Source organism: Camponotus vicinus, unplaced genomic scaffold (genome assembly GCF_025532165.1).
Source record: "Camponotus vicinus isolate PSW18456_S1 unplaced genomic scaffold, iyCamVici1.0 SCAF_10, whole genome shotgun sequence".
NCBI lineage: Eukaryota > Metazoa > Arthropoda > Insecta > Hymenoptera > Formicidae > Camponotus > Camponotus vicinus.
The window spans coordinates 3,015,083-3,041,843 of NW_028141946.1; the positions used below are offsets into that span (position 1 = coordinate 3,015,083).

At 34.4% G+C, this 26,761-nt stretch overlaps 3 protein-coding genes across 10 annotated transcripts in view; 2 read left to right on the forward strand and 1 right to left on the reverse strand.

Annotated features, from left to right (window-relative positions):
• Positions 1-18,719, forward strand: part of LOC145960603 (TWiK family of potassium channels protein 7) — a 261,015-nt gene extending 242,296 nt beyond the window's left edge. For all 7 annotated transcript variants that reach the window (XM_083080198.1, XM_083080195.1, XM_083080193.1 and 4 more), the window contains 3 exons: positions 17,129-17,334; positions 17,809-18,097; positions 18,412-18,719. In XM_083080198.1, coding sequence (XP_082936324.1) covers positions 17,129-17,334; positions 17,809-18,097; positions 18,412-18,692 — 776 coding nt within the window. In that variant the 3' untranslated portion in view covers positions 18,693-18,719. The remainder of the gene's footprint in view (positions 1-17,128; positions 17,335-17,808; positions 18,098-18,411) is intronic.
• Positions 8,352-13,751, reverse strand: LOC145960597 (uncharacterized). Of its 2 annotated transcripts, none has more exons than XM_083080177.1 (3): positions 13,442-13,751; positions 13,001-13,030; positions 8,352-12,787 (listed from the first exon to the last, which is right to left on the reverse strand). In XM_083080177.1, the coding sequence occupies exons 1-3, from the start codon at positions 13,496-13,498 to the stop codon at positions 8,615-8,617; spliced, it is 4,260 nt and encodes a 1,419-aa protein (XP_082936303.1). In that variant the 5' UTR covers positions 13,499-13,751; the 3' UTR covers positions 8,352-8,614. The 2 variants fall into 2 exon arrangements, with proteins under 2 accessions (XP_082936303.1, XP_082936302.1); XM_083080176.1 differs by having other exon boundaries at positions 13,433-13,751.
• On the forward strand, positions 18,693-25,975 carry LOC145960612 (uncharacterized; the record flags this gene model as incomplete). Its single annotated transcript, XM_083080209.1, has 1 exon — positions 18,693-25,975. A coding segment is annotated over one exon (249 nt), but the record flags the coding sequence as incomplete, so codon positions are not given.
• Positions 25,976-26,761: the final 786 nt, after the last annotated feature.

Here is a 26,761-nt window from a genome sequence, read left to right on the forward strand (position 1 = left end):
ATCGTTTTGCACGCCGGCTGTAAGTGAAGGGCGCTTTTACGAAGCGCATTTATGGCGGTGCTCGAGCGATCCAACGCGATATCAAATACACAGCAGCTACACTGACGCAAGGCGATTTCCGCATTTTCTTTCTATCGCCATGATTTTGCATTCCGTTGTTTTGTTACGACTACACATTTGTACACAGATGTACAGTCGTTGTTAAAATAGCACATTTACGCGAAATCTTGTCGTTTCTCGATTTTAGAATACTTGGGTCTGATATTTTACTTGCTCGAAAGTGGAAAGAAATAGATATTTGTTGTCGAGTATTCAAATATCCGATTTGAATTGCAATATTTTTATAATAATGCAAAATATAAGATTGTAGAGAAAAAATTTAAATTATATATAATTCAGATAATGTCGCTATTTTCAAATTATTAAAGTGTAATGTGTCAAATGTTCAACAATAGCAATCATGTAGATAGAAAACTTTTTATAAAATAGTAAATTACAATCGACTGTAGATTAAAATCGATGTTAAGAAAAATTAAAAGAAATTGCAGCAACTTTTCATAGACATGTCGATAAAATATGTGTAATATATGAATGACTAAGTAACTTTCTTCGATAATTCCCGAATGAGGATCGTTAAAGAAAGGAGAACCAATGGTTCGAGAACGATTTGGATCGACGATTACCCACATTGGGATGTTCGGGAAGGATATTTATGGGCTTAGAAATAGCAGTAGGCCGACAAACGATCGTTACTGTCTCTCAAAGTGTATTTACTGCCATCGTAGTGGTGTACCAATTGCTAGGTGATGTAGAATGGCCATTTGGAATAGATTGCGATTTTGTCGGAACAGACTGCCACTAATTGATACATGAATTCAAAATTATTTTCAGATATTAATCCTAATTTTGACTAATTTTAATTTAGGCAAGTTACATAACATCATTTAAGAATTAATCGTGAAAAACAGTGATCACTCTTTAAAGCACAATTTTTTATCTTGAAAAACATGAAGGTAGTTTTGACTTTAAAAATGTCAGCGCACTACATTTAAATTCAGAATATTACAATCGTCCAAAAGGCATGCATAATGAGACTAAAACGAATATTTTCTTAGTTCGTGTTTGCGCTTGAAAAATGTTTGTATTCTCTACACACAAACAGACTAGCGAAAAACGGCGCGGAAAAGATAAGAGCTGCCAACACGGCGTTCGATCGTTACCTCTAGAAACGCCAAGCCCTCGAGTGATCGTTGATCTTTAAAACGATCCGTCGCCGACCGACATCAGCTCTCTTGGAAGATAATCGAACGAGAATGTTACTTTTCCCGTGTGTGCGTACGGTAATGTTATCGACTCTTTCTCACGCCGCCATCTCGTCCGCCATTCACCCCTTCTTCGGTTTTGTCAGGCTCTTGCTACGTCCGAGAAGTTTCTAACCGATTGTGTACACAGTCCCGATAACGAGGAACTCGCGCATATACAGCGCTGAACACAAAGTAAATATTGAGTCTTTATCGATCTGATCTGAACGCAATTCCTGAAGAAAATCGCTATCTAAGATAGTGCTGAGAGGGAGGGAGGATAGGAGAGAGAGAAATATGTAAATTACTTCTACAAACGCGTTATCGATCGTATACATTGTTCTACGACTAATATAATAAATACTAGCTATATATGCATCTACACAATAAACGCTTCAGTCGAAGTTTCAGATAATATTCAGGTAATATTTTTATTTTATGGAAACATTTTCTCTGCGTATATTTGACATATCAAGAAGTGCGAATAGGTATTGGTTCTTTCATCAGTTATGTATAGAGGAGATAGTAAAAGCTTTATTGGCTTTATTGCGCCAAAAAGTATTTTCAATTATCGCCAATATCGGGGTTAATTAGCGATGTTAACTGTAATTGCCAATTATACATTATATAGAATCTATGGCATTAAAAGAAAATAAATATGCAGTATATATTTATAATTTAATATCTCTTTACAATATCAAGTATTCACGTAGCAATAAAATTTTATATATACAACAAGGGATTCAAATTAGTGAAATATTTCTAAGAGAATCTTAAAAATCCTAAAAGTGTTTCATTTTTACAGTTTCTTAATACGATCTCTTGAACATTTGTTATATAAAAAAGCTTTATCTTAATAATTTCCACGTGTGAAAGTTAATAATATCGACACCTGGCACAGTTGCGGATAACTCTTGATGAAGATTAATGAATTTCAGGAAGGAAGTGCGGAGCGAAAGGGTGTTATTCTGTTAGTATCGAAGAAGGATAAAGAGGAAAAGGGTTGACGTAGGCTTTAGATATCGAAAAGAGATAATGATGAAGCCGCTAATGGGATTTGATGAAAAGAATATCATTATATAATGATTATAATTGTTACTCATAATGAGATTATTAAAGTCTTGTTAAGCTTGCTTTAATAATAACGATAAGGACATAATTAAAAATACATTACGTCGCATAATAAATAAGATTGTACAAGAATCGTACATTTATACGTGATATAAAAAAATTACTTATCACAATTATATCATTCTCTTTTAAATCTATAAATAGATTTCGTAAAGCGAACTGTTACTATAATGTTCTGCCATTTATGAGACAATAAAAAAATTTCGTACTCTGTGACATTAGCAATCCATTGCTCGCATATACCGCAAACATCATAAATTTTATTCACGAGGCCACGCGCGCGCACGAATGAAAATATAAAATTTTAATAAAACGGACCGCGCTGAGTGATCAAATATGTAAATCCTTTATCATGCTGGTTTTCAAGATAACAAATAGAGCATAGTTGAAACAAGAATTAGAGAACCGCATATTATTTCTGCTCCAGGAAAATGGCATAGCTGCGGCACGAAGCTGAAGTTACGCCTTCGCTGTGTATTCGACGTGAAAAAAAGATTGTAAAAGAAAAAGAAAATCTCAGTAAAAAGGACGTAATTAAAAACTATAGTTCTGCGTGGAAACCCCCATAACATCCAGTCCTTCTGGCGACTTTTTAAGCAGTTTTGCGAGTAACACGCGCTCGACGCGCGAGAGTGCAATGTTCTTTACCGGTTATAAACGTTAACGAAGCGCATTGTGCAGCACGTAGGGCAATTTTTCTCCGCAAAACAGTTAACTCGCCCGGTCCTCCTAATGTTTCTCGTAAAAAGTGATTTTTTCGCGTGTTTATTTTAGTTAGCTTATAAACATTTGCTTGTGCAGTTATTGATATTCACGTATACTCTCACATTTATGTTCGATAACTTTAATTTGCATAAAATAAATATGTATTTTTTAACTTTGTAACATATATTTTATATATGTAGATACATATTGCATTTAATGCATAACAAATTTAACAAATTTTTACGTCAGATATCATTACTGCTTTATCTATGAGAGAGCATTTTTCTGAGCGAAGTTCAAATATTTCACCGAAGCTTTTCGCTAGTTGCTCATTCGGCCGCGTTGCACTTCTTGAATTAAGGATTCATATTAGACTCACGCAATCTTTCCTCGGGAATTGCCCAATGAAATATATAATAAGGAATTTTCACTTTACTCATTTAATATCAAGTCCTATCACTTTGAAATGAGGATAAGGGAAAGTTCCCGCGGAGATGAAGAGGGATAGTTTACTCTGGAAAAGCGACAAAAGCGGAGTGCCGCTTATAGGTAGAAAGACGAAAGGCTAGAGGAGAGAAGTGTTAGGTAGAGACTTATAGCTCCAGTAATTACTACTAATAGCTACCTCCTGAGAAGCGAGGGCGAGAAGGAGGTGGGGTCCTATACTATCTTATACTGTCCGAGGGTGCCTGAGAGAATTCCACGTTGGTAAACATCCGGACTATAAATTTTTCCAGGATTCCATGGAATTTTCGTGCACTTTACGGGATCCTTGTTGACGTTCCACGTCGCTTCATATTGCGAAGCGTTGAGGATACGACATTATCGCGCTAGGGAAATGACAAACTAGCGGGAAAATAAGCTCCTTATGAAGATGAGAGAGAGATAAACAACTGAGATATTCAAGATTTTACAGATACATGCGATTTGTTCCGATTTTAATATATCAATGTTTATTATTCTTGTCTTCGAACAATACTCCAAGTCGAATAAAAGTAATTGAATAAACCAACGAAATTATACGCGCTGCTGATCTCTTATAAGTTTGATATATATTTTGTAAAAGTCGACAATTTGCATTCATTCGTAAAATGCTGCTCTCCATCGCTATGAGAATCACCACGATAACGATACACCCGGTAGTATACAATATAAGCACGCCGCGGCGAATAGTCGGAGCATGATTTATGGTCTGACTATATCGTGTCCTTATTCCCTTACTACGTTGTCCCTGTGCATCGATTTGTGCCTTTATGATATGGACTACTGGATAATTTGTTTTGTTTTTAAGTAATATGAGCAATTTATCGAAATTAAATACGCTATATATTTAATATTATAAATAATATATCGGGAAATCGAACATAATAAAAAATTATTTTATACATTTATATACTTTTTGTTGATATAATTATATTATCATTTTTATATATTATATCTACTTTATTTGTCTCATATAATGATATAATTCTAGCTTTTCAAAAATATAATAAACTTTTATGTTCATATAATGTACGTTCGCTTGCGTCATTTTGTTTAAATATTAATGGAGAGTATTAGCTTAAAAAAGTATACAAAAAAAAAAGAAAAATACGCTAGTATAGTGAACGGTTGCCCGTATAAACTCTTCGTTTGCCCTGAAAATCCGTGCGATAACGTTGAGTAGTGCTAGCAAACTCGTTGTACGAAATTGTGGGACGTAGCGAGACATCGAATAGCTCCCATGTGATTTACAGTCTAGTCCTATCAACGCTCCGGCCTTCCGTCATGCTACCCTTCACGTGCCCCGCAAAACCGGAAGACGAGCGTTTCTATGAAATAGAAACATCTTGCTGGGTTTCGCGCGGCATAAGCCAACGCTCGAGATATATTTTATGGGGTAACATTTCCCTGAGACGGTGCCGTCGTGTAGAAACACCCGCGAGGAGTATCCCATACATCAGGGTTGCACCCTGTCTCTTAGCGCAGGGACTCTCAATGGAAGTAACAGCATCTTTAAACAGAAAACAGAAACGAACTATTATATATGTAATCCGTGGCGTGTAAGAAATAGCAGAAATAGGGATCCGTGAATTTAAAGTTTCAAGTTATTTAAATATCGCTCGCGCAGTATTTTCTTCTATTAATCAAATAACGCTTGTAACGCTCTCGTAATTTCAACATGACATGCATGTCATTGACTTTAACAAAGCCAATATAAAAAGTTACATAAACGTACGTTGCGTAAAACTTTGAAGTCTTCCTGTTGGTAGTAAAGAAACCCCGAAAGAGATAAAACTTGAGAGTCGTTATCCCTCTCTCTCTCTCTTTCATTCTCTTAATACTTTTCTCCTGTATCATATCTTCACTCGTTTCTTTCTTTTTGCGCTTCTTGTCTTGTTTCATTCATCTTAAACGTAACGCGAGTATCCTGACCTAGTCTACCAACAGACTTCTTATCAAGTCCACTGTATTTGAGATCACCGTCACGCATGTTCTACGTGCCCGAGAATACTTTTTGCTCATATTTCTACTTTATGAAAATGATTACATTTTTTGTCGTCAAAGAAGATTAATATTTGTTAATTATATTGTCTCATTTTTTTCTTCAATTAAATTATTTGATTAGAATTTCGTATAATCATTGTATTATATAAGTATATTGAAAAAAGCTGTCTTTTTATATATTATTATTCTTTTTATCGCGATGTCTATTGTAAAAATCTCGATTACATTTATCTGTTTAAAGTAAATTATATTATTTCGACGATATTAAGTATGCATATTATTCTTTGTTTGATCTCCTATTAGATAGTTTAAATATTTTCACGTGTAAGAACGTTTACTGGTGTGTTATCTGCGCTTGTCTCTGTTGTCTTATACGCGGCGTCTAATCACATCCTTGATGAGCCGAGGGCAAGTTGCGAATTAGAACGTAATACCTGCTTTCAGCACCTAAATTCAGAGAGCACGGCTAAATAACATCTTCGATGTAGGCGACGCCCGGTAGATGATACTGCGGCTGCTCCAGATCGTAATATCGCTTTAATTATGTGCGCCGTATTTGCGCCGGGTCGCGTTATTAATTTCGGGTCCTCACGCCGAGAGACTTACCGTTACGACCTTGGGGGTTATGTCGGATTCTGCGAACCCTCCGGCAGGAACGACGTCGGGCACGGAGACGTACCGTTAGAGGGTGGGTACAACCCCCTCCCAGGATACATGTCTGCACGTGCGATGCATCCGCCCAGACCCAGCACACGGCTCATCTTCGAGATGTTATTGCGCGAGCGAGCCCGTAGCTCCATCGTCCTGCTGTATGTAAATTATTTCGGGCGCTAAATTAAACACAGGTGAAATGGTGTTGCGCGATAAGTTACCGTGAACAGATTGCCTCTCGAAATATCCTTGTTTCCAGGATGTTGATGGCGGCTTGAGTATGGCCGGATACTCATTTATTACGTCGACAAGGAAACTGGTAGAATCGCGGAGTCTGGAATTACTATGCTTCTCTTTTGTGCAATAAAAATAATAATATCTGAGAGATTTCGCTTCAAAATTTGACTCATCATCATTGACGAAACTTTCCAAAATTTAATTAATACCAGATTATGGTGGCATACGTTGCACAAGATATTTATGTCCTCGTAGTGATTTTCGATCATATATTAGAAAATGTAAAAAGAATAAAAAAGATTTATATAGTCTTTTAAATGATTCATCATTCACTAATCGATGTCATAAATATGTATTTGAGCCTCCTCTTATCACATGTGCGTCAATCTTATCTTGATGCAGGTGCATGCCGCATACAGGTGCATACAGCCGCTTACAGCCTTACCGCCGAAGCTGGATCGCAGTCTATTATTTTTCGCCGATGTAATTTTTCCTCGTTTTCCAGACAGTTTGGTCGGGCGTCTCGCGGAAAATATCCCCGCGGATTGCGGTCGCCGTGCAAAATAAATAATCCCTACCGTCGCTTCCGTTTCTCGTTTCGTTCCGCTTCGCGTGTCATGTGTCTGTTCCATTTTTATTGCGGCGAAGCCACCTCGTTACATTGTACGCCTCGTTTTTTTTTTTGCAATTGCGCGTACCTCTATTCTGTCCATCTTCGATTGAAATGCACAGCGCGACACGCAATCGTTTCATTAGAACATAATAATAATAATATTAATAAAACTCTTATGAAAATTAGCGACTACGAAGCAAATCAAATATCTTTTAAGAATGTATTATATATTTTGCACAGTTGTACCTATATATATCCATCAATTATCTATTTATGTATCAATTATCTCTATTATTTCTATAAACGACGAAAATATTTATAAACGAATAAATGATATGATTTTTTTAAACATATCGAGATAAAAAGTTTTTACATTAATGTTAAAGTTTTAGTTTTAAAACGATAGTTTAAAGGTTTTGAATGTGTATGTGTGTGAGGCAATTAGCAAACAAACGTGAATAGACGTGAAATTTTGCCATCACTTTCTCTTACACAATTAATTTGCCAAATTTTGTAATTAATAATTAGAACGCATTATAAAGATATAACAATATCGCAATAGTTGCAACAAATTTATTGCAAATATTTGCAATAATAGAGTTTACCATACTCTCTAGAGACTTTTACAATAGATAGAATTCTATATTAGATGGATTTTTAGATGGATTTTTATCAAGTATATTTAATTATCTATTTTGCAATTTTAACTGTGCATAATAAATTTATGTACCTAGTATAACTATTTTTAGAAGTAGAAAATATATTAGAATGTATACTATTATAATTAGAATTATTATAAAGTTGAATAGCAGAAATATAATTATAATTATAATATAAATCGTTGCCTTTCTCTTTACAAATTAAAATTGGTAAATTATAGGAAACTATTTTATATACGTGCACTTATATATCCTCAGGGATTGAAAGGGAAGTAAAGGTTCGATTTGGAACACTTTGTGAACGTCTTCCCAAAGTGTATAAACTTTCGAGTGTTCTACTGTGGTTGCCATGTAACAAGAAGTTACGAATAATTGTCACTTACTGGAAAACTATCGGTCTTGAACTTCGCGGAGAACTTCCTTACCATTTTCGCCAATGAAAGGACTTAGCTGGAAACTATCCATTATGAAGCTATTATAAGAACTTTTTTAACTTAACGAATAAAGAGTTCCCAGTACATTTCTCTACATACATTTCTATTTTTTCTTTGTTTTACAAATTGTGCTTACAACAGACTTATATGTTTCGCAGCTTAAATTATAATCGCATTCTTATATTTGTAGTTAGTAAAGATTTCAAAATGATAATGATTTTAAAATAATAATAATATAGCAAATTAATTAGCGTTACAAATAATGAATATTTTAAATTAATTTTTTATTAAATAATATAATCGGCTTGAATAAAGCTTTTTGTTTCTTCTAAATCAAAATCAAATTATTCTAATTAGTCCTTCAATTTACAATAGTAAAATATATTATTTAATATTTTAAAATTCAGAAAGATTTGGTATCGAGATTGCACCTGGCCCAGTTAACGTTACGCGTGAAAGTAATTTCTGAATTTCCTTTTTAATTTTTTTATTAATTTGTGGCTTCTTCAATAAATGTTTGAACAGTCCCTGGATAAATTGTCCTTGTGTCTTAAACGTTTGGAATTCAAAATCTTCATTATCCTGAAGTAAATTCGGATTTTCAGCCAGATATGTAATCACATCGTTGTATGCTATTTTTTCTTTATACGTCAATTGATTAAAATCCACTGTCTGCTGAATCATACTGCCCAGATTTACTTCAGCCTTAACCACATACATCTCGACCCACACCCATATGATGGGCAAGGCACCCATATCAGTAAATTCTACCTTATCTTTGTAATACTTGAATGCTTTCAGAACTTGATTTTTCAAATGCGTTTTACCAGACAATGCACTCAGAATAATTTTATGCAGTAATTCTCCGCGAGACATAGTTGATGAAGGTTTAGTTATGTGCAATTTTTCCAACAGCGTTGGATCATTGAACAATTGCTTTATTTGCTGTATCATAGCAGCTTCAACGATATTCTTGGCCGTTGGCAGAGCAGTAATTAAACTCGTTAATTCAGGCTGCCATTGACCTGTAGTTTCAGACATCATCTTCACGAAATTGTCTTCGGACACTTGAATGTTCATCGATGGTATTTCAATAGCATAGATATACATGTTAATCAAGGATCGTAGGTCGGGGTCCGATTGAATTATTTCAGTTTTTCGCAGTTTTTGCAAGAGCGTTATCAACAATGTACCTTTATTCGGATACACTAACGGCTGGAAATCTGGTCCAAGTATTTCCACGATCTTTTTTCTAGACGTCAAAATATTTTTGAGAGGCTCTATTGTTTTCGCGAAAGCACTTTCCTCTTCTAAAGTAGGTAGTAGATCGGCGTAAGGATCAGATGAATTTATAGATTGCAGCCATATTTTAGGATTGACGAGAGGTATAGTAATAGTGTCGGGGGTCGCTTCATCAGGCGGTCTTTCGCTGATTATACTATGGGTCAAATCATGTATATTAAACGTAGAATAAACAACTTTTGATACTAATTTCTTTGACGAAACTACGATGGGTAACAGTATCGTTGGACTGATGTATTCTATAGCGGAGATATATTTTTGAATTAAATCCATCAAATTTATATTTGTTGTTACTTGCTCATAAGTTATGGCTTTTTTAAATACCGCTAATAATAATGCAATATTTGTGGGGTAAACATTTATCTCATCTTGAAGAATTTTCTTAATATAATTTTTGCCAAATATGACAGACAATGGTTGTAATACTTGTGTTACTACCGGTGTGTCATCGTTTAAAAAGAAATCATTTATGTTCGCTGGTTTGAGAAGTTCCGTGATTTGCGGTAAAACAAGTCCAGGCACTGTTTTATTATGATCGTCGGGCGTTACAATTGGAATGTTATTATTTAATAATTGTATTTTAAGGGGCTCATTAAGTTCTATACTTGGTGGTAATACTGATGTAGTTATATTTTTAGGAACATCATCTGTCGTTTTCTCTGGAATGTTTGTTTTTTCTTTCTTAGTTTTATGTATTGTCTTCACTGATGGCGTAGGTTTTTCTGTCGTGACATCTTTACTCACATCTTCGAGTGAATACGTTTGACTTTCATTTTCTTCGCTTGTCCTCGGTTGGGATGAAAATTCTTCCTCTTTTATATATGAAATACCATTGGATTCTTGTTGGAATGAAAATTCTTTTTCTTTTGTATGTGAAATAATATCGGACTCTTGTTTTTCATTAATATTAGATTCTATATTTGGTAATATTGTCGTAGTAATTGTAGTTGGTTTTTTGGTCTTCGTCGTTTTTTGTACAAAATTTTTTTTTCTGGTTTCGTTTTTATGTATTTTCTTCACTACAGATTTTTTCATTGTGATATCTTTATTTATCTCTTCGAGTGGATATATTTGACTTTCAATCTCCTCGAATACATTCGATTGGGGTGAAATTCCTTCCTCTTTTATATTTAAAGAACCAACATCCGACTCTCGATCTTCAATAATATTCGGTGTAACAGATATTGATTGAGGCTGCTCCTTTTCTGGTTTCTGCAATGGTTTAGTAGTAGTTTCAGGAGAATCAGCATATATCGAAGAAATTGTCGAAGAAGTTGTCGAAGAAGTTGTCGAAGAAATTAAAAGCTGATCCGATAAATTTTCTTGAGAAAGTTTACTTGATTTCACATGTTTGGTGGTTTGCGCTTGATTTGTAACGGTAGACGATTCTACTTTCGTTTTTGTAGATTTAATATTTTTCATTTTTTTGGTTGTTTGTTTATTATTTTCCGTAATTTGTCTTCTCGCACTGTTTGACGATCCATGTTGCACATCAGATGTCACGTTATAATAACTTTTTAACTTCCATTTATACAAGCTATCATTTAAGTTATTGGGTATTATTTGCGACTTCTTTACCTGTTTAATTTCATAATTGCTTACGTTGAAAGCAATATCTGTATCAGATGGAATGAAAAATTGTGGTATAAAATAATTTTGTATTTGTGTTAATCTAGTCTTCAAAATATATGTTATGGTTTGAATATTTGTCATTAATGTCATAGGCAGATTATCCTGTAAACTTTGTATCTTCTGGAATGTATAGGTCAAACATTGGATAGGTGTAAGACAGTTGTATTTTTCCGTCGGCAATAAAGTACTCACAAGCACAGATAATTGTGGCTGTGCGATTAATTCAAATTTTATGGAATCTATTGTCGATTGAAACACCGGTTCTATGTCAGGAATCTTCAGAGATTCTATGAGTATCAATACATCAATCTCAGGTGAAACAAACGGCGTGAAAGTTCTGGTAGACTTTTTCAAAATCAAAGTTGACAGCAGAGGTGTAATTGATTGTTGTATCGTTTGCAGACTACTATTTGGAAAGCTTGGAATACGATTCACAAGTCTCGTTAGGAATGCGATGAGAAGATCTAAAGGATCGCGGTAGGCAAATCTGTTGAATCCGTTGAGAATTTTATCCAAATCTCCATTTCTATAATTATGCATGAAATACGTAACCAGATGGTCTTTCAAGCGGATCGCATCCGGACCGAACTCTTGAGGAACGATCGCTGAGAATAGCATTCCGATATCTATGTCTTGTTTAATCAGACGATGTAGATATATCATGTTCGGATTGTCATAAGTCGGAGTCATCACGAGTCTCAAGTGATGATAGACGTAAGCCGCAGCGTTCTTCACAACCATTCCTACGTCCGAGACGAGGATCTTCGACAGGACGGAAAATACAAGTTTGTAAGCGTCGCTGCTTATAGAATGTTCTTCAATCAAATCCCAGGTTTTATGATCAATGTTATTATTTTTGGTTAAGTCGTAGAGATATCTGATGTTTTCTTCCAGTGCAGGATCATCGTTAGGATTGGGCAAGTTTATCAAAATCAAGCCGAATAGCTTTTGCGACAAAGATAGCGTGCGCGTTTGTAAATTGTAAAAAAGCTTCACGAACACTGGACCGAGAGCTTTTTGGGTAATATTCGAGTACTTGTCATATCCTTCCATTTCGTCGTCGACAATTTTTATCTTACTTTTCAAAATGCCTAAATCAATATTGGTAAGGTAATTAAACGTTTCAGATGTCGTCTGATTGAGTAATTTAAATATATTTAAATCGATTCTTTCTTGTTCTATCTCATTAATCAAGAATCTAGCTGTACATTGAAGGTAGGACGGTAGATTTTTTATCAGCGACAATAGTATTATAGCTGTCTGTCGATTCTTGTCCATGGTGTTTAATTTAGATAGAATGGATATTAAATTATATGTATAAACCATTTTCTTCTTAAGAAACTCATAAAGAATCTGCAGGGATGTATATTGCTCTTCCGTGAGTCCAATTTCGCGATTGTGTAATAAGTATGAGAAAATGTACAGTATGTTATCTCGGAATGTCACTGATGTTTTTAATTTTTCTATCACGTTCCTCGATTTATTGTCATCTTTCGAAATGTGTTGTTTATTTACCACATAATTAATACCGTCCTTTTCGATCAGCACTGGACTTAAAGATCTTCGCACAACGCCGAAGTTCGAAAGAGCATCAAGTAGGACATCTGAAGAATTTCTTTCATGGCGCCGAATTACCTTTAATCAAAAATACCTTTTAACATCAACTATTATATGATGTATAATAGAAAAATGAATAATTATATATATAATACTCTTTCTCTTTCTCTATTATTGTTCTATTTTAAGATTATTATATTATTTTATAAAATAGATTCTCATAATCTTACTCTCTCTATTATATTATTTTATAAAATAGATTCTCATAATCTTACTCTCTCTCTTACTTACTCTCTGTTTTAATTCCTGACGTTGTTCGCTCTAAAAGCAAAAGAGAGATCAAATTATTAGTTTACTCAACAAAATAAATATGTATTTCATTTTTCAAAAACTATTATATAATAATATTTGTTCAATTTTAATTATTATAATTATTATATGTATAGCTCGGGTGTAAGTAATAAAAATTTGAAAAACAAATGTTTGACAAATGAAGACTTTTGTGTTCGCTTTTACCATAAGTACATCTAAAAATAATTTAATTATGCAATTTGATTGATCCTGATAACAGACTAATTCAGTAGATTTGGATGGATATGTATCACTTGGCACCTGAGTTACACATAATTATAATAATATTGTCACTATACCATTTCCGATACTATTATTAATAATATTTTTGTCGAATCGTTAATTCGTGTGACAATATAATAATAAACTTACTGTACTCACAAACGTTATTCCAATTATGACGAAGAAAGTGACGGTTATTATATTGCTCACTATCATTTTGTAGAACGTTATGGCCGAATCAAGGCAAATGGAGTTTGTATAAAAACTTAATAGTCGTTTATATGTATAAAACGTTTCACATTACACAGTATTTTGTTAACTTGTAAGAATATTACATCTCACAACGCGCCCACAGAGACTGAAGTTTTAACGAGGGCGTCTCTTTTATATAAAGTATAACACTCGTATTGCCATAGAATTAGAATTATCCAAGTGCATGTATACGACCGCCGGCTAAGAATGAGTAACTCGACGCCAGCTCATGTTATTGCTAACTGATAATTAAATTTTACTGTTCTGTACGCCGGTATTCCCTTTCCTCTCCTACGTTCCTTCAACTTGTCGGCTTGAGCTGTTGCATCGAGCGAGATGAGATATGGCTTCATAATTTATTATTGATGTTTTAAACAATTGTGAATTTTCTATTATTTTTAGTGTTACTGAAATTATATAATTTTATTACAGGAAATTTAAAATTTTCAGATTTTTTCTTAAATCTCTAAATTTCTTTATCGTTCGATTTGACTGCGCTTTAAAAAATGCAGATTTTTCCAAAATTGTATTGTATATGATGGATGGCATTTAATCACTGGATAACATAAGATTAGAAGCCGCACATGTATATGTTAATAATATGTATGTTAATAATGAAACACACATCATTTTTAATGTTGTGCATAAACAAAAGATATATCGATCAACTCGACGTCGTTATGGATTAAAAAGGAATCGCAATAGACAGCGTGGATATATGCGATAGACTATATACACAATGAATATAAATACTGCAAAGATGCAAAAATATGCTGGATCAATTTATTTGAAAAATTTTCTCATCAAAATACCGCGCTTCAGGGAATTGCTACCGGTGCATCAAATTTTCCTCGATTTCTTCATTGCCGTTTTGTTTTCAATATTTCTTCAGAACGACACACTGCTTCTTGTCGTATTACAATTTCGTATCGAACATGTAGAGAGCGATCGTATTAAAAAATTTTTTCATTAAATAAAAATGGCCTCGAAACTAAAAAGAACTATTTCTCGTAACATCTCTGAGCAAACTTATATCGAATGTTTATTTTCACACATTTATATTTACGTAAATCAATTTATTTATGACACGTTACAAAGATCTTATTATTGCAATTGATTTCTTGGTATATGCAAATGGAGGGAGTTGATAATCATAAAAAGTATATGGTTTATATGTACAGTAATATTTCGACAGCCTGTAGCAATTACATTTATATGCTACAAATCATTTTTATGTGCTTTTTTTATCGATATATACGAAGCTTGAATGCACACGACATTCAATACATATAAGCGACAAAATGAACCGTCGTTCTCCTACGCCACGCGATTGAGCGCGGTATATTTTTATTCGGTCGGCCAATAAAACCGAAGCTGACAATCCGCGCAGTAGCTCTCCCTAATAAATGACAATAGATAACGACCGAAAGGGTCGCGCCGTCGTGAACGATAAGGCGGTAGGACAGTGACGAATAGGCCTTCGCGAAGCTTCGGCGGTACTGCAATTCCATGCAACCGGCTAAGCCGGCCACTATCATGCCGGGGATGGTAGCGCCAATTCCGGTAGGTGATCCATTATCTTAAACGGCATCGAGCAATCGATTCGCACCGCTCATCTCCGAGCGCTTTTTCAGGTTTCGGACAACTTTTCGCAGCTTTTTGCAACGATTTTCTCTCATTCTCTCCTCCTTTCTTTCCCCTCTATCGGTCGTACCCTTCTATCACTTGACACGCGTGAATTTTTGGATCGACTCGTAAAATCCGAGCGCGCGACTGCATATTGCGCTTCTGCGTCCACCTCCATCGCCTCGTCCGTAAGGTCAACCTGTCGAGATTGGGATTGAGCGATGCGCGAATATACGATAGCTCGTACGAGAGTTAAAAGCATGCACGTTTTTGGAAAAGCATCGTTTTTCTCGTATTTCTCCGTGGAAGAATGAACTTCTATTTATCCGCAGTAAAGATTAATGACGCTGTTTGTCGGCGATAAAATTACCCCACGATTGTTATTCTGTTTTGGAAAACAGTATATATAATCAAGGTTGTAAATAAAATACGGAGCTTTAAAGTGTAGCGGCAGCTGCTGCTACAGCGAGACTTTTGCGATAGTAAAATTAATTCATGCAAGATACCGAGAACGTTAATGTTTTATCAAAAATTGTTGGAAGAAAATTTAAAAAATTTTTCATTCGTATATAAAATATTTTTGAAAATATACATCATTTGTAAATCCCTTTGAATTATTAGCGGTTCATTTCCCTCGGTATGATGATATTACGAAATATGAAAATGGATATTCATTATCGCTTACATTATATACGGTATTGAATGCATCAAACCATGGCATATACTTTCGTAAGCATCAGTATTTTTCGCGACAGAAATTGCACCATCCGTTTTAATAATTCGTTTAGTGGGAAATTTTTCATTATCGCACAATATCGAAAAAGAATTTTATGGCAAATTGAGTTAATGCTCTTGATGTTAATAGTATCAGCATATTCCTCTTTGACGATATATTTTATAAATGTATAACTGTTTATTTTTACAAAATGGTCGAGGTAACGATTACCCGTCACTGAACAATTTTTCTAGTATAAATCAGAAACGCAAGATATATAGTCCTTTAATGCAACTCGTCTCACTGCGTCGCAGTGGTACGAGTCAAAATTTATTAAATCTTGATTAAACACACACAACGTTTTTGATTGTTTTGCGAAATTGAAGAAAAACTCTAGGTTTTTTTGTAGATATTTTTATTCATCCCCGGATAGCGCAACCCGATTGAATGCCACTGTGCACTATAAATTCCGCCGCTCGATTGCGAAAACCGTTTTTGGAGATTACAATTGATCGACGTTTGCTGAAATCTAAGCTTTTACGATACCGAAAACTCTACGAATTTTTATGAACGCTTTAGATCCTAACTTCTCTCGCGAGGCGAGTTTCAGTTGACCCAGATATAAATTTTATGAAGCTTAATCAACTTTTTTGCTCCTTTTGCGGTTATATGAATTGCAATAAGAAAATTTGTGTCGAAATTATCTTGAGCAAAGTCGCTGGACAAATGATAATAATTTGGATTTTTTATGAACGTTTAAAATTTAGCCATTATAAGATAATAGAAATAGAAATAAAAATAGAAATAGTTAAATCTAAATAATAGTTCAAATCTATGATATTATCTTGTAAATTACTCTGGACAAACTCATTTTAGGCGCTTATTCACACACGTGCACACACACATTATACGTATATTCACACAAATTAATTTACTTGGGACTGCATGTTACCCAAAGTTCTTATTATCGCAGTGATTGATTAGCGGGAATAAGCGTACCGCTATGCATATTAACTTTTAAGTATCCGGAAAGCTAACATTGCGCCAAATTAACTACCGCGACTGTATTGTCGTTTTTTTCTCGCTATAATATCGCTATTGTATTATAATTAACGGGCAACTCTTTAAAAAGAAAGAGAAATATTATCGCAAATTATGTCATCGTATAAAATTTCGTACAGATTATGTCTTATTTATTTCTGCACGATCTTTTTGAATAAAATAAAACTTTTCCTGTTCTCTGTTTTTTACAGGATGCGGAAGCATCGCACCAAAGTCCACTTGGGGCAAAGTCGCTACCATGGGTTACGCTAGCCTCGGGATACCTTTGACTTTGGTCTACTTGTCTAGCGCAGGAGGTCTCTTGTCCAGATGCGCCAGAGGTGTTTTCACACGAGCCCTTTGCTGCTGTCTTTGCTCGAATTGTGGCTATTGTTGCTACGACGAGAGGCGGATGCAGGTTAGCAGAGACAGGGCATGCTTCTCGTCGTGAATTTGGCGTCGTTACTTAAAAAAAATTTTTAAATTTTAAAAATTTACTTATAAAAAATTTAACCATAGACTGTCGGTATTTTTCTCGTTGAAAAAACCGAATATATGTGATAGGAAACGCATATGTCGCAGCAGGTCGATAGCATTGCATGGTGCAGGATATGCATGTCCTGTAGAGTCGATAAGGATTAATGTGGTTACGGAGATATTGATTGGTTATTGTTAGAGTGCTATTCAAATAAAATTGGATCAGCTTCGAAAATCCCCTGACACTCGAGATACAAGAGTGTAAACGATGTCGGCGTTTATTCGAAAGCATCGCGTTGCAACGAATGAAATTGGCACGCGTATAGAATGTCGATTGCGTCAGAGGGTACATATGAAAAATAAATAAATAAATAAATTTCTCTGCATGTCCTCGAACATTTTTTTGTATGTACAGGAGAAGGAGCGACGAATGAGAAAGAAGCGACAGCAAGAGGAGCTGGCGCAGCAACAGCAGCAGCAATTGCAACTGCAGGAGCCCTTTTACGTTCGCGCGAATGCATCGACATTCACAAGCACCGTGGAAATTAAGGCCAGTCCGAAGGACGAAGTATCGAGCCTCGGCTCAGGCGACAGACCCAATGTCACTATACTCGCGCCAATCAGTATCTGCCTTGGCGCGATGCTGTGTTACATCATTGCCGGAGCGTTCACTCTGCACAAATTGGACGGTTGGTCATTTATAGGTGAGTTTGAGCTTGAAAAAAAAAACAAATAAAAAGAAGCTTCACAAACGTATGTTTTTAATTAGTAATGTTGCGTCGATTTTCTACGTGAACTTCAGTATAGTTTAGATATTAACATTTTTCTCGAAAACAGCATAATTTTTCAAAGAAATTAATGCGACCGTATTTTCCCTGCATTCCTGTTGGCATAAATTCTGTGACGTGAATGTAACGTAATATATATGCTAACATAAAATATACATAAATATAAAGCTGTGTAATATGTAGTGTTATGTCGCGGAAGGGTTAATAGCGCGCTTCTTTCATATCTATAGACGCGAGCTATTTCTGCTTCATGAGCCTGAGCACCATCGGCTTCGGCGACATGGTACCCGGTTCTTATCCTCGTCACACCCTCGCCGACTCGAGAAACGTGACCGTATGGTTCTGCTCGTGCTACATAATGTCAGGAATGGCACTGACAGCGATGTGCTTCAACATTCTCCACGACGAGATCGTCCATCGACTGAGTCACCAGCCGGACAAGCCGGAGCCGGTGAAACCAAGCTCATCCGTAGACGAACTATCGACGGACCCGTTTGCGCTGACCTCGTGACAATTTCCGTCAGGCAATCTGTGCCATAGGAACGGCACCGACGAGAACAATATATGTGGCACGGAACCACCCACCAATATATTCGCTCACGAGAATGAGATCAACATTCTGAAAGACACCTTCAATCAAGTGGACGTTACCAGAGACTGCAAGCCGATCCTGAAACTCGAGGATCATGTTCCACCGATTTCTGCTGTTTATATGTTGCCCAAAGTCGACGAGGAGGCTGAGGAAAATACGGAAATGTGAAAACTTGGGCGGATTTCCGGAAACAGTACGACAGTTCAATTAACTAAAGATTACTGAAGACAGCATTTATACGGATCGTAACCAGATGAATAGGTATATGTAACATGTTGTATATGCTAAATCGTATTGTCAAATTGTGACGGAAGGACGTTTTTGTTGAATCTATTATTGATGTTGAATTTATTGATGAGATATCAAGAAAGTAACAATGTGCTCAAAATTTACTTTTTTTTATTAGAAATATAAAAAAAATTTTAAACTTTCCTCCAACATAAAAATTAAAAATTTTTCTTCTGATCGTTATCTAATGTAAGTTTATTGAATTACATATATATCTATTGAAGAGTTGGTTATCTTCTTCTAGTAATATAATAAATGTGCCATATATTATTGCAATATTTTTTTGTATTGTTTCTTATATTTTAATTTATCTTATATATTTAAATTCAACGATTAATGATAGAGTCATTGACTCCTTCATTAATGATGAACATAAATAAACAATATATTATCTGGGACACATTCGAAAAATTTGAAAATAAGTGCTTGAACCGTGAACGCAAGTAGGACATCCTCCTTGAAATCAATATAATAAGAGTCTTATTTTCGCCTGTGTAGTAAAGATAATCTAAACTCAATATTTACATTGTCGGCATAATTACGTTTTAATAGGATTTCGATCATTTAATCCGATTACTGAGAATTAAATAATTAACGACAAAAATATTCGTCGCTGAATCTATCTGTGATTACTAAGTAAATTTAATATTATATTGTTCTTGATATATTGGTAAAGATTGATATAAAAGTAAAAATTATTAATTTTGTTTTTTTTTTAAATATTATATTAAAGCTTGAAATATAAGATAAAATTGTTGACTTTTTGTTTATATAAGAATGGCTCTGACTAAAAAATAGCATATTCGTAATTAAGTCATGTTGACAAATTCAGTAATGGCATTATATAAGTTCTACGTAAGATGGTACTGAGATAGGCAAAGTGTCTCTCAAATGTCATAGAAATTTCTTGAACTTCCACCAGACGTTGCCAGGTTAATCTGGAAGTGTCCTTAATTAATGTTTGCTCGATATTGCTAGAGAATATGAAGCTACCATTTTCACAAAAACGAGATTTCGCGTGTCGAAAGGATAAATGCAAATTTATTTGCATTTGCTTAACAGTTTCTTTATGCTGATTAAATGCATGAATTATTATTAAAGATATCTTTCGAAGTACAGTCATGTTATTTATGTGAATGTTGCTCGTAGATATGTTATCTTGTATTAAATTGAAGTAATTTGGATTAATTGAAGAGATCACGAAAAGAGAGTAATATCTTAGAGACTGAAAACCATAAGTAATTCTTCATTACGACTTAGATATTCGCGTACCGATATTGACGACAGGAAATTACGTCGTCGATAAAATGAGTAGAGCAAATGACCGGCATAAAATAATTTCCCAGGAGGCAATGGCGCATTTTATTCGCGGCCGATGCCGCTGTTCGTGCACGGAAATGTTGAAACTCTTCTTTTATTTCCTTATCTTTTCTTATTCGTGTCACGTACGGCAGTTGCTTTCTAAGAAAGCCTCGGGATTGACTGAAAAATTGATATTTTTTCGATATATAAATAATGCCTTAAAAATACAGTGTCTTGAGGAGTATTTTAAGTGCTGTGCAAAAAATATTGAAATAAAATTCTGAACATAATTTTGCATGCATGTAAGTGCAAAAGAAATATACATCCATAAGCATCATTGAATATAAATAACAAGGATTTTTGCCAAATCTTTCGAGAATCGACATAGTCATCATGAAGGCACCATCACCATTTCTTTTCATGATCTACTTTTGCCAAAAAGTCTGATTCGAATCGATATCCTGCGGAGGTCTTCTCTCACGGCGAATTAACATATCTTTGAATAATAATTCCGCAGTAAATCACGCACAAGAAAGAATTTTTACGGAATCCTCCTTGAAATTAATTTCCGATAATGCCGGATCTGTGCTTGACGTCAATTCCTCGGTAAGCATATTACGAGCGAAATCACTTGGGTGAAATCAATCTAGATGTACCCGCGGACTTGAGTATGGCGGCTTACCCGCTTGATATTCAATGAGATTTCGAGGACGTCCTGGCTTGCGCGGACGGAGATCGACTTAATGTTTCTACACGCCTACTTAGATAGGGACATGTAAGAATTTTTTATATTTCCGTACTTAAGCATTCGCGAAGTAAACGTATTCTTGTCTGTAATATAATTAATGTAAGCTATCTCGATCCTTGCGTCTAGCTCGGGACGGATCGAGGAGATATGCACGCGTATATGATACTCGTTTATCGATCGATCTGTCATGTTTTCTATGTCCTCGCGATTTTTATCACACTGCCGTACATGAAAATCTACGAAGATAACCGAAGAATTCGATTGTCGTTGAACGAAGATTACGTTTCTTAAAGAGATGAGCGATATCTAAATTGAGATGATCATTTAAGAATGTTTGTGTGCACAAAGAGAATCTACGGAATATTTTATTGTAATTTAATTAAATTTAACTTAATTTTTAAGTAAGGAGCGATATCGCTTGTGTAGCGATAATTGTAGCGAGTCTTGTAATATTATAATAATAATAATAATTAAAAACATATTGTTTATATACTGCCGTCAGCTAGACGCTAGAATCAAATGAATGAAATCAAATTCTGTGCTCAAGAACAATAACTAAGGTACTTACGGATAAGTATTAATTCCTAAGAACACATTGCGTTTAAAAGAAGACTTATCCTCGTTCTTTCATATTGATACTCGAATAGTCTATGAGAAAAAAAGTGCGCGTAAACAAAGCATAACTGTGAATTAATTGTAAATGATTATTTTCCTCGCGTATGGGGCAACTTTTGTGCATAATTATTAATATTATAAGCGTGCCACACACAAAGTCCTATGTTGTATTAAATATTCTTTACATATCTTTACGCCAATATATATAAACGATATAATTTAATCTAAAATTGAAATAAAGTTAGAATAAATTATGTACTAAATTCAAGTTGTACTTTTTTTTATACTGGATAAATTTTTTTTTTGCGAATACAAAGTGAAAATTTGATATCAGACTGACGCAAAGTCTGCCTTCACACGACGAAGAGGAACGAAATAATTCCGTATATTTAACATGCCCCTTTCTTTCTTTCGTAACATATCATATGGTATAATGGACCGTCTGGTCGGGGCCGTTTCTTCATTCATTCGTATCAATATTCATACATACATATGTTATCTCGATATTAAAAGCTAATCCGAGCGAATCGCCGAGATGGCTATCGCGCCCAACTGTGCAACTAACAGGCGAGAGAATCTCGTACAGTGTCTAATGACAATCGATACTGGCTTGAGCAGTTGCTAGAGTTATCGTTATCACTCCGTCGGTGATTCGATGGAGGGTCGTGGCCAGCAGCCAAGACAAACTTTACTTTGGTGCTCGTACCAGGCTATCCAGCCATCGATCCAATCTCTACCCTACCCGCCCATACAAACTTCCTCACACTCGAGTTCGAATCGAGGCGGGCGCTTGCTCCAAGCTGGCGCTACGGCGATTTGTTGCGAGAATCTATTTACAACTTTCCATATACGTTCCCATGTACGCGAGGAATCGCGCAATAACCGCCGCCGTGTCACGATTACAAATACCGAAGAGAGTGCTTGAAAGTTGGCTGCCACATTTTTTTAAAAGATAGAATACTTTGGAAAAGAATACGAGAAAGAGAGGGAGAGAGAAAGAGACAGAGAAAGAGATTGAATATCATGTGACTGATATTTTGCATAACCTCTTAATTAAACTTTTTATTAATCGATACTCTTGTACTATATCTAAACGATGTCTTTTTAGTCGTATTATTTTTCAGATCGTTTTTAATTCTTTCGCAAAGTTTCCTCTCGAGATAATAGACTCATTTACGAGGTGAACTTGCGAAGCGAATTAAAGTTTGTGTAACTTTTCGCTACGGATATTGAATTCGTTTATAATGTAAGTGAATTTGGCCATATCAAAGAAATGTATTTATACCGTATCGTATTATCAGTTTGCTGCTGGAAATGAAGAAGAAAGTTAAACGAATAAAGGAGTTATATACAATCTCTCGCATCTTCCACTTTAAAACTTTTTAATTATTATTAATTGATATATATTATATAATTTTATAGTTGTATTCATCTCTTTATATTACATATAAACGCTATTCTGTAAAGAATTTTTATTACACAAACATATCCTATAAAAAAAGAACAGAAGAGCAAACTCTCTTAGACTTTTATTCGTAGAGATTTCATTTTATCAGTCATATTTATTATTATTTATATTATCTCTAAATATATGCAAATATTGGCAAGACGAAATATCATTATCTTAGGTTAACATCATTACGATATAGCAAATGGTGACGAGCGATCTTTTACGTCAATATATAACGCCGTCTATAAGCGCAGGACGAGGTCCCAGCGCGGCAAAAGTCCAGGCCGGCTTCTCTCCTTTCACAGGATTTTCTTTCCTGCGTAGCTCCTCATCTTTCGCCCTTACGTTCCGGTTTCCTCTGTCGTACTCCAGGGAAATATAACCGAGTTCAAAGCTCTCGACGGTCGACACGAAACTTTAGCGCGACAATTTTGCACGAGAAATATCCAATGAAAGTCAAACGCCACGGGATTCAGCCTCATCGGTGCGTTTCGGCCTTGGAGGAAAAAAAAGAAAAAAGGAGGAAAGTAAAGCCCGACCTTCCAACAGCCGACTTAATGGAATTAATGGTTTTCTGCTGTCGCCTTACATATTCATTCCGCGCGCGAATCAGCCTGCGAACCGCCGAGTTTTCGAAAGCTTCGAGAAAGTCGAAGTCTATGTCTCTTGACACTCAATTGCGCTTCTATCAGGGGCAATTAATGTTTCTGCTACTTCTGACTGCTATCGTTTCAAAGAGCTTGAGCGAAGTGCTGCAAAATTAAAGCAAACTCACTTTGCGCAAAGTTATTACACTTGACCAATACGCTTGCTTCTAATTTATTTTCATCTTGCTTCATCTCCTCTCAGCAGACAAACATCTGTAGTGAAAAATTATTTACTGTGATATTTTTACGAGAGTAGAATAGTTATTTGCATATTTCCGTTTAAATCAAATATTATACAGATAAATATTTGTTATCGGGATGAGATATTATTGTCGGTATTGCTGAAGCGAATATCGAAGAGAAATTGTAAGAAAGGAAATCTCAGAAGAGAATCTCTTATTTATAAAGCCTAAGTTACAACAATATATCTTGATGAACATTTAGCTTTTATAATTTATCAATTAACAAGAGATTTGCTTCTGCCGTCCTTTTACATCGCAAATCTTATATATACCAAATTGCGCCGTGTATCATTATCATAATATATATAACCAAAATTATTATTCATTGCGATTAATATGATTGATTCGTGTTTATTATGTATTTTCATCCCATCTCATTAAAATAATATATGTAATTATTTAATATAATATTATTGAGATAAAGTAAAATAAAAAAGTAAATTTTTTTATTTATATCTTTAATTGTTATAATGATTTTTATAAAGTTAAGCGTAAGCCAATCGCAAATCTTTGTTGAAAAAGCGAATATATCTATACATACCAATGATGTTAATAAAATTAATGTCATTGTGAATATTACTTGTACATAACATTAACATATAATTGTACGATATAATATTACATTAGTATTTACTGTTAGAATGTCAAGTCCAATTATAGAGTCGTACTCATTATGACTCGTCTGTCGATCGCTTTCATTGACAATGAAAAGAAACTCACATTTGTAAATATGATATTGTCTTAGGATATAATAGATATGAATGTGAAGTCTTGTTAGGTCTTGTTGTTGAACAACAAGAATTAACGTAATTTTTCATTATAATATCAATTGTTTATTTTATTTTCGCTAGTATCGAAAAAATTAAATATCGAGAATGTATATGAAGGAATATTCATGTGGGTGATGTCGGAGCTAACAAGAATATTGATTTTGATTACCCAAACAGAGATGCTATTCTATTGTTAAATAAAGTTGATAAATTCTGCTGTTGATTTATGTAAATTAAACATAGTAATATATTCAATTAACCGTTTAATTAATATTAAACTTTGTTTAGGATATTTTTATTTTCTGAATGGAGCATCTTTCAGGGAAAAAATGTAATCAAGCTCGTCTACAATATAGTAATAAATAATTTCCTTGGAGAATTAACTTGAAGGTATATACATAATTTATAAGAAACTTTAAGTGAGAATAAATAGTTTCAGAATTTCTAAATTATTGTTATAGATTCTGGAAAAGAGAGAAAAGAGATACGAAACATCTTTGCTAAGTAACGTACATACAATGCGGCAGTAATCATTCTCGTGTTCTGCTCATAAATCATCTCGATAATTCTTTGTGAGAGCAGAAAAAAAATCTTAATAAATGTCTGATTCTCTAAACTTTGCGCGCCGTCGATCAAAACAAAGTTTTCTATACGCTTATACAGAGACTCGCTGCGTCCGCGAATATTAATCATAGTTAAAGTTTTCCAAGGTTCGCTCATGGATTCATCTTTTTTTTCGACGATTATGCGTTTCTGCAATGTACACAAGCATCTCGAATAAAGTTTAAAATTTTCATCTTGATAAGACCTGATGAACTTAGAAATAAAAAAACGCACAATATTTTTACCGTGTATTACACATTTTTTTAAAGGAATTGATTTTTATATCTAAAAGAGGCGGGAAATTAGGACGTTGGAGAAACACATGTAGGAGCATACACGGTAGATATCTCTCGAATTTATATTATATGCCGAGAAACTAAAATTTTATTAATATTCTGTAAATAGCTGTGAGGGCGAGAAGTGCGGAATGTTGGTCGAATTGTAATATACGAAGCAATTTGCTGATATTGTACGTCTGTATAATCATTTGTCAAGCAATGTATCCTACAAATAGGAGATAATAAAAAGGACTTATCACAAAAATTTCAGTGAGTCATTATTATTTGAGAGAATTTCGTATTTTAGAATTATTTGTACATATTTTTAAGTAAATTTATCATGTGGACTAATTTTTTCGTAATACTTTTCAACAGTCACATCGTTCGTTAGTGGTACTATTCTGACCTTGAAGATAATTTATCTGGAATTTTTTATGCTGTACACACGAGTGAATTAATTAACATTTAGATCATTGCGATATTACATGTCGGTATAACGATCTGTGTCTAATTGTTAATCTTTTTATTGGTTCCATTCACTATTATATGCCTTACTACCCAATGTGATATTATATGTTAATTTTTCTATTTCAATACATATATAAACTAAATATATATATAAACTACAAAATAAAAAAGTTTTAACTTTCCTTTGATTTAAATAAAAATGTCATAAAAGTTTGGAAAGTAAAAAGTTTGAATAGAAACGAGTTTATAAAAGTCGATCATCTAAATTACTTTAAATTAAAAAATCTCATAAGTTTTGTTACTTGTATTCACATTACTCATCTGTTGAAGTATACGAAAAAGTAATGACATAAAAGTAAATTTCTGGTGGCAATACATCGCGCTCGTGGTCACAATTTGCAATGCGGACGATACTAAATTTATGAAGGCAATATACGTCGGGATCTATCAACCCCCAATGACATGACGATATTGAAATTAATGATTTCTATTTTTTATCGCTGTAATCCTGTATAATTCGGTATAAGACATAATCATGCGATAAATACTAATATCGCTCGAGGTAACTAAGAGGCAA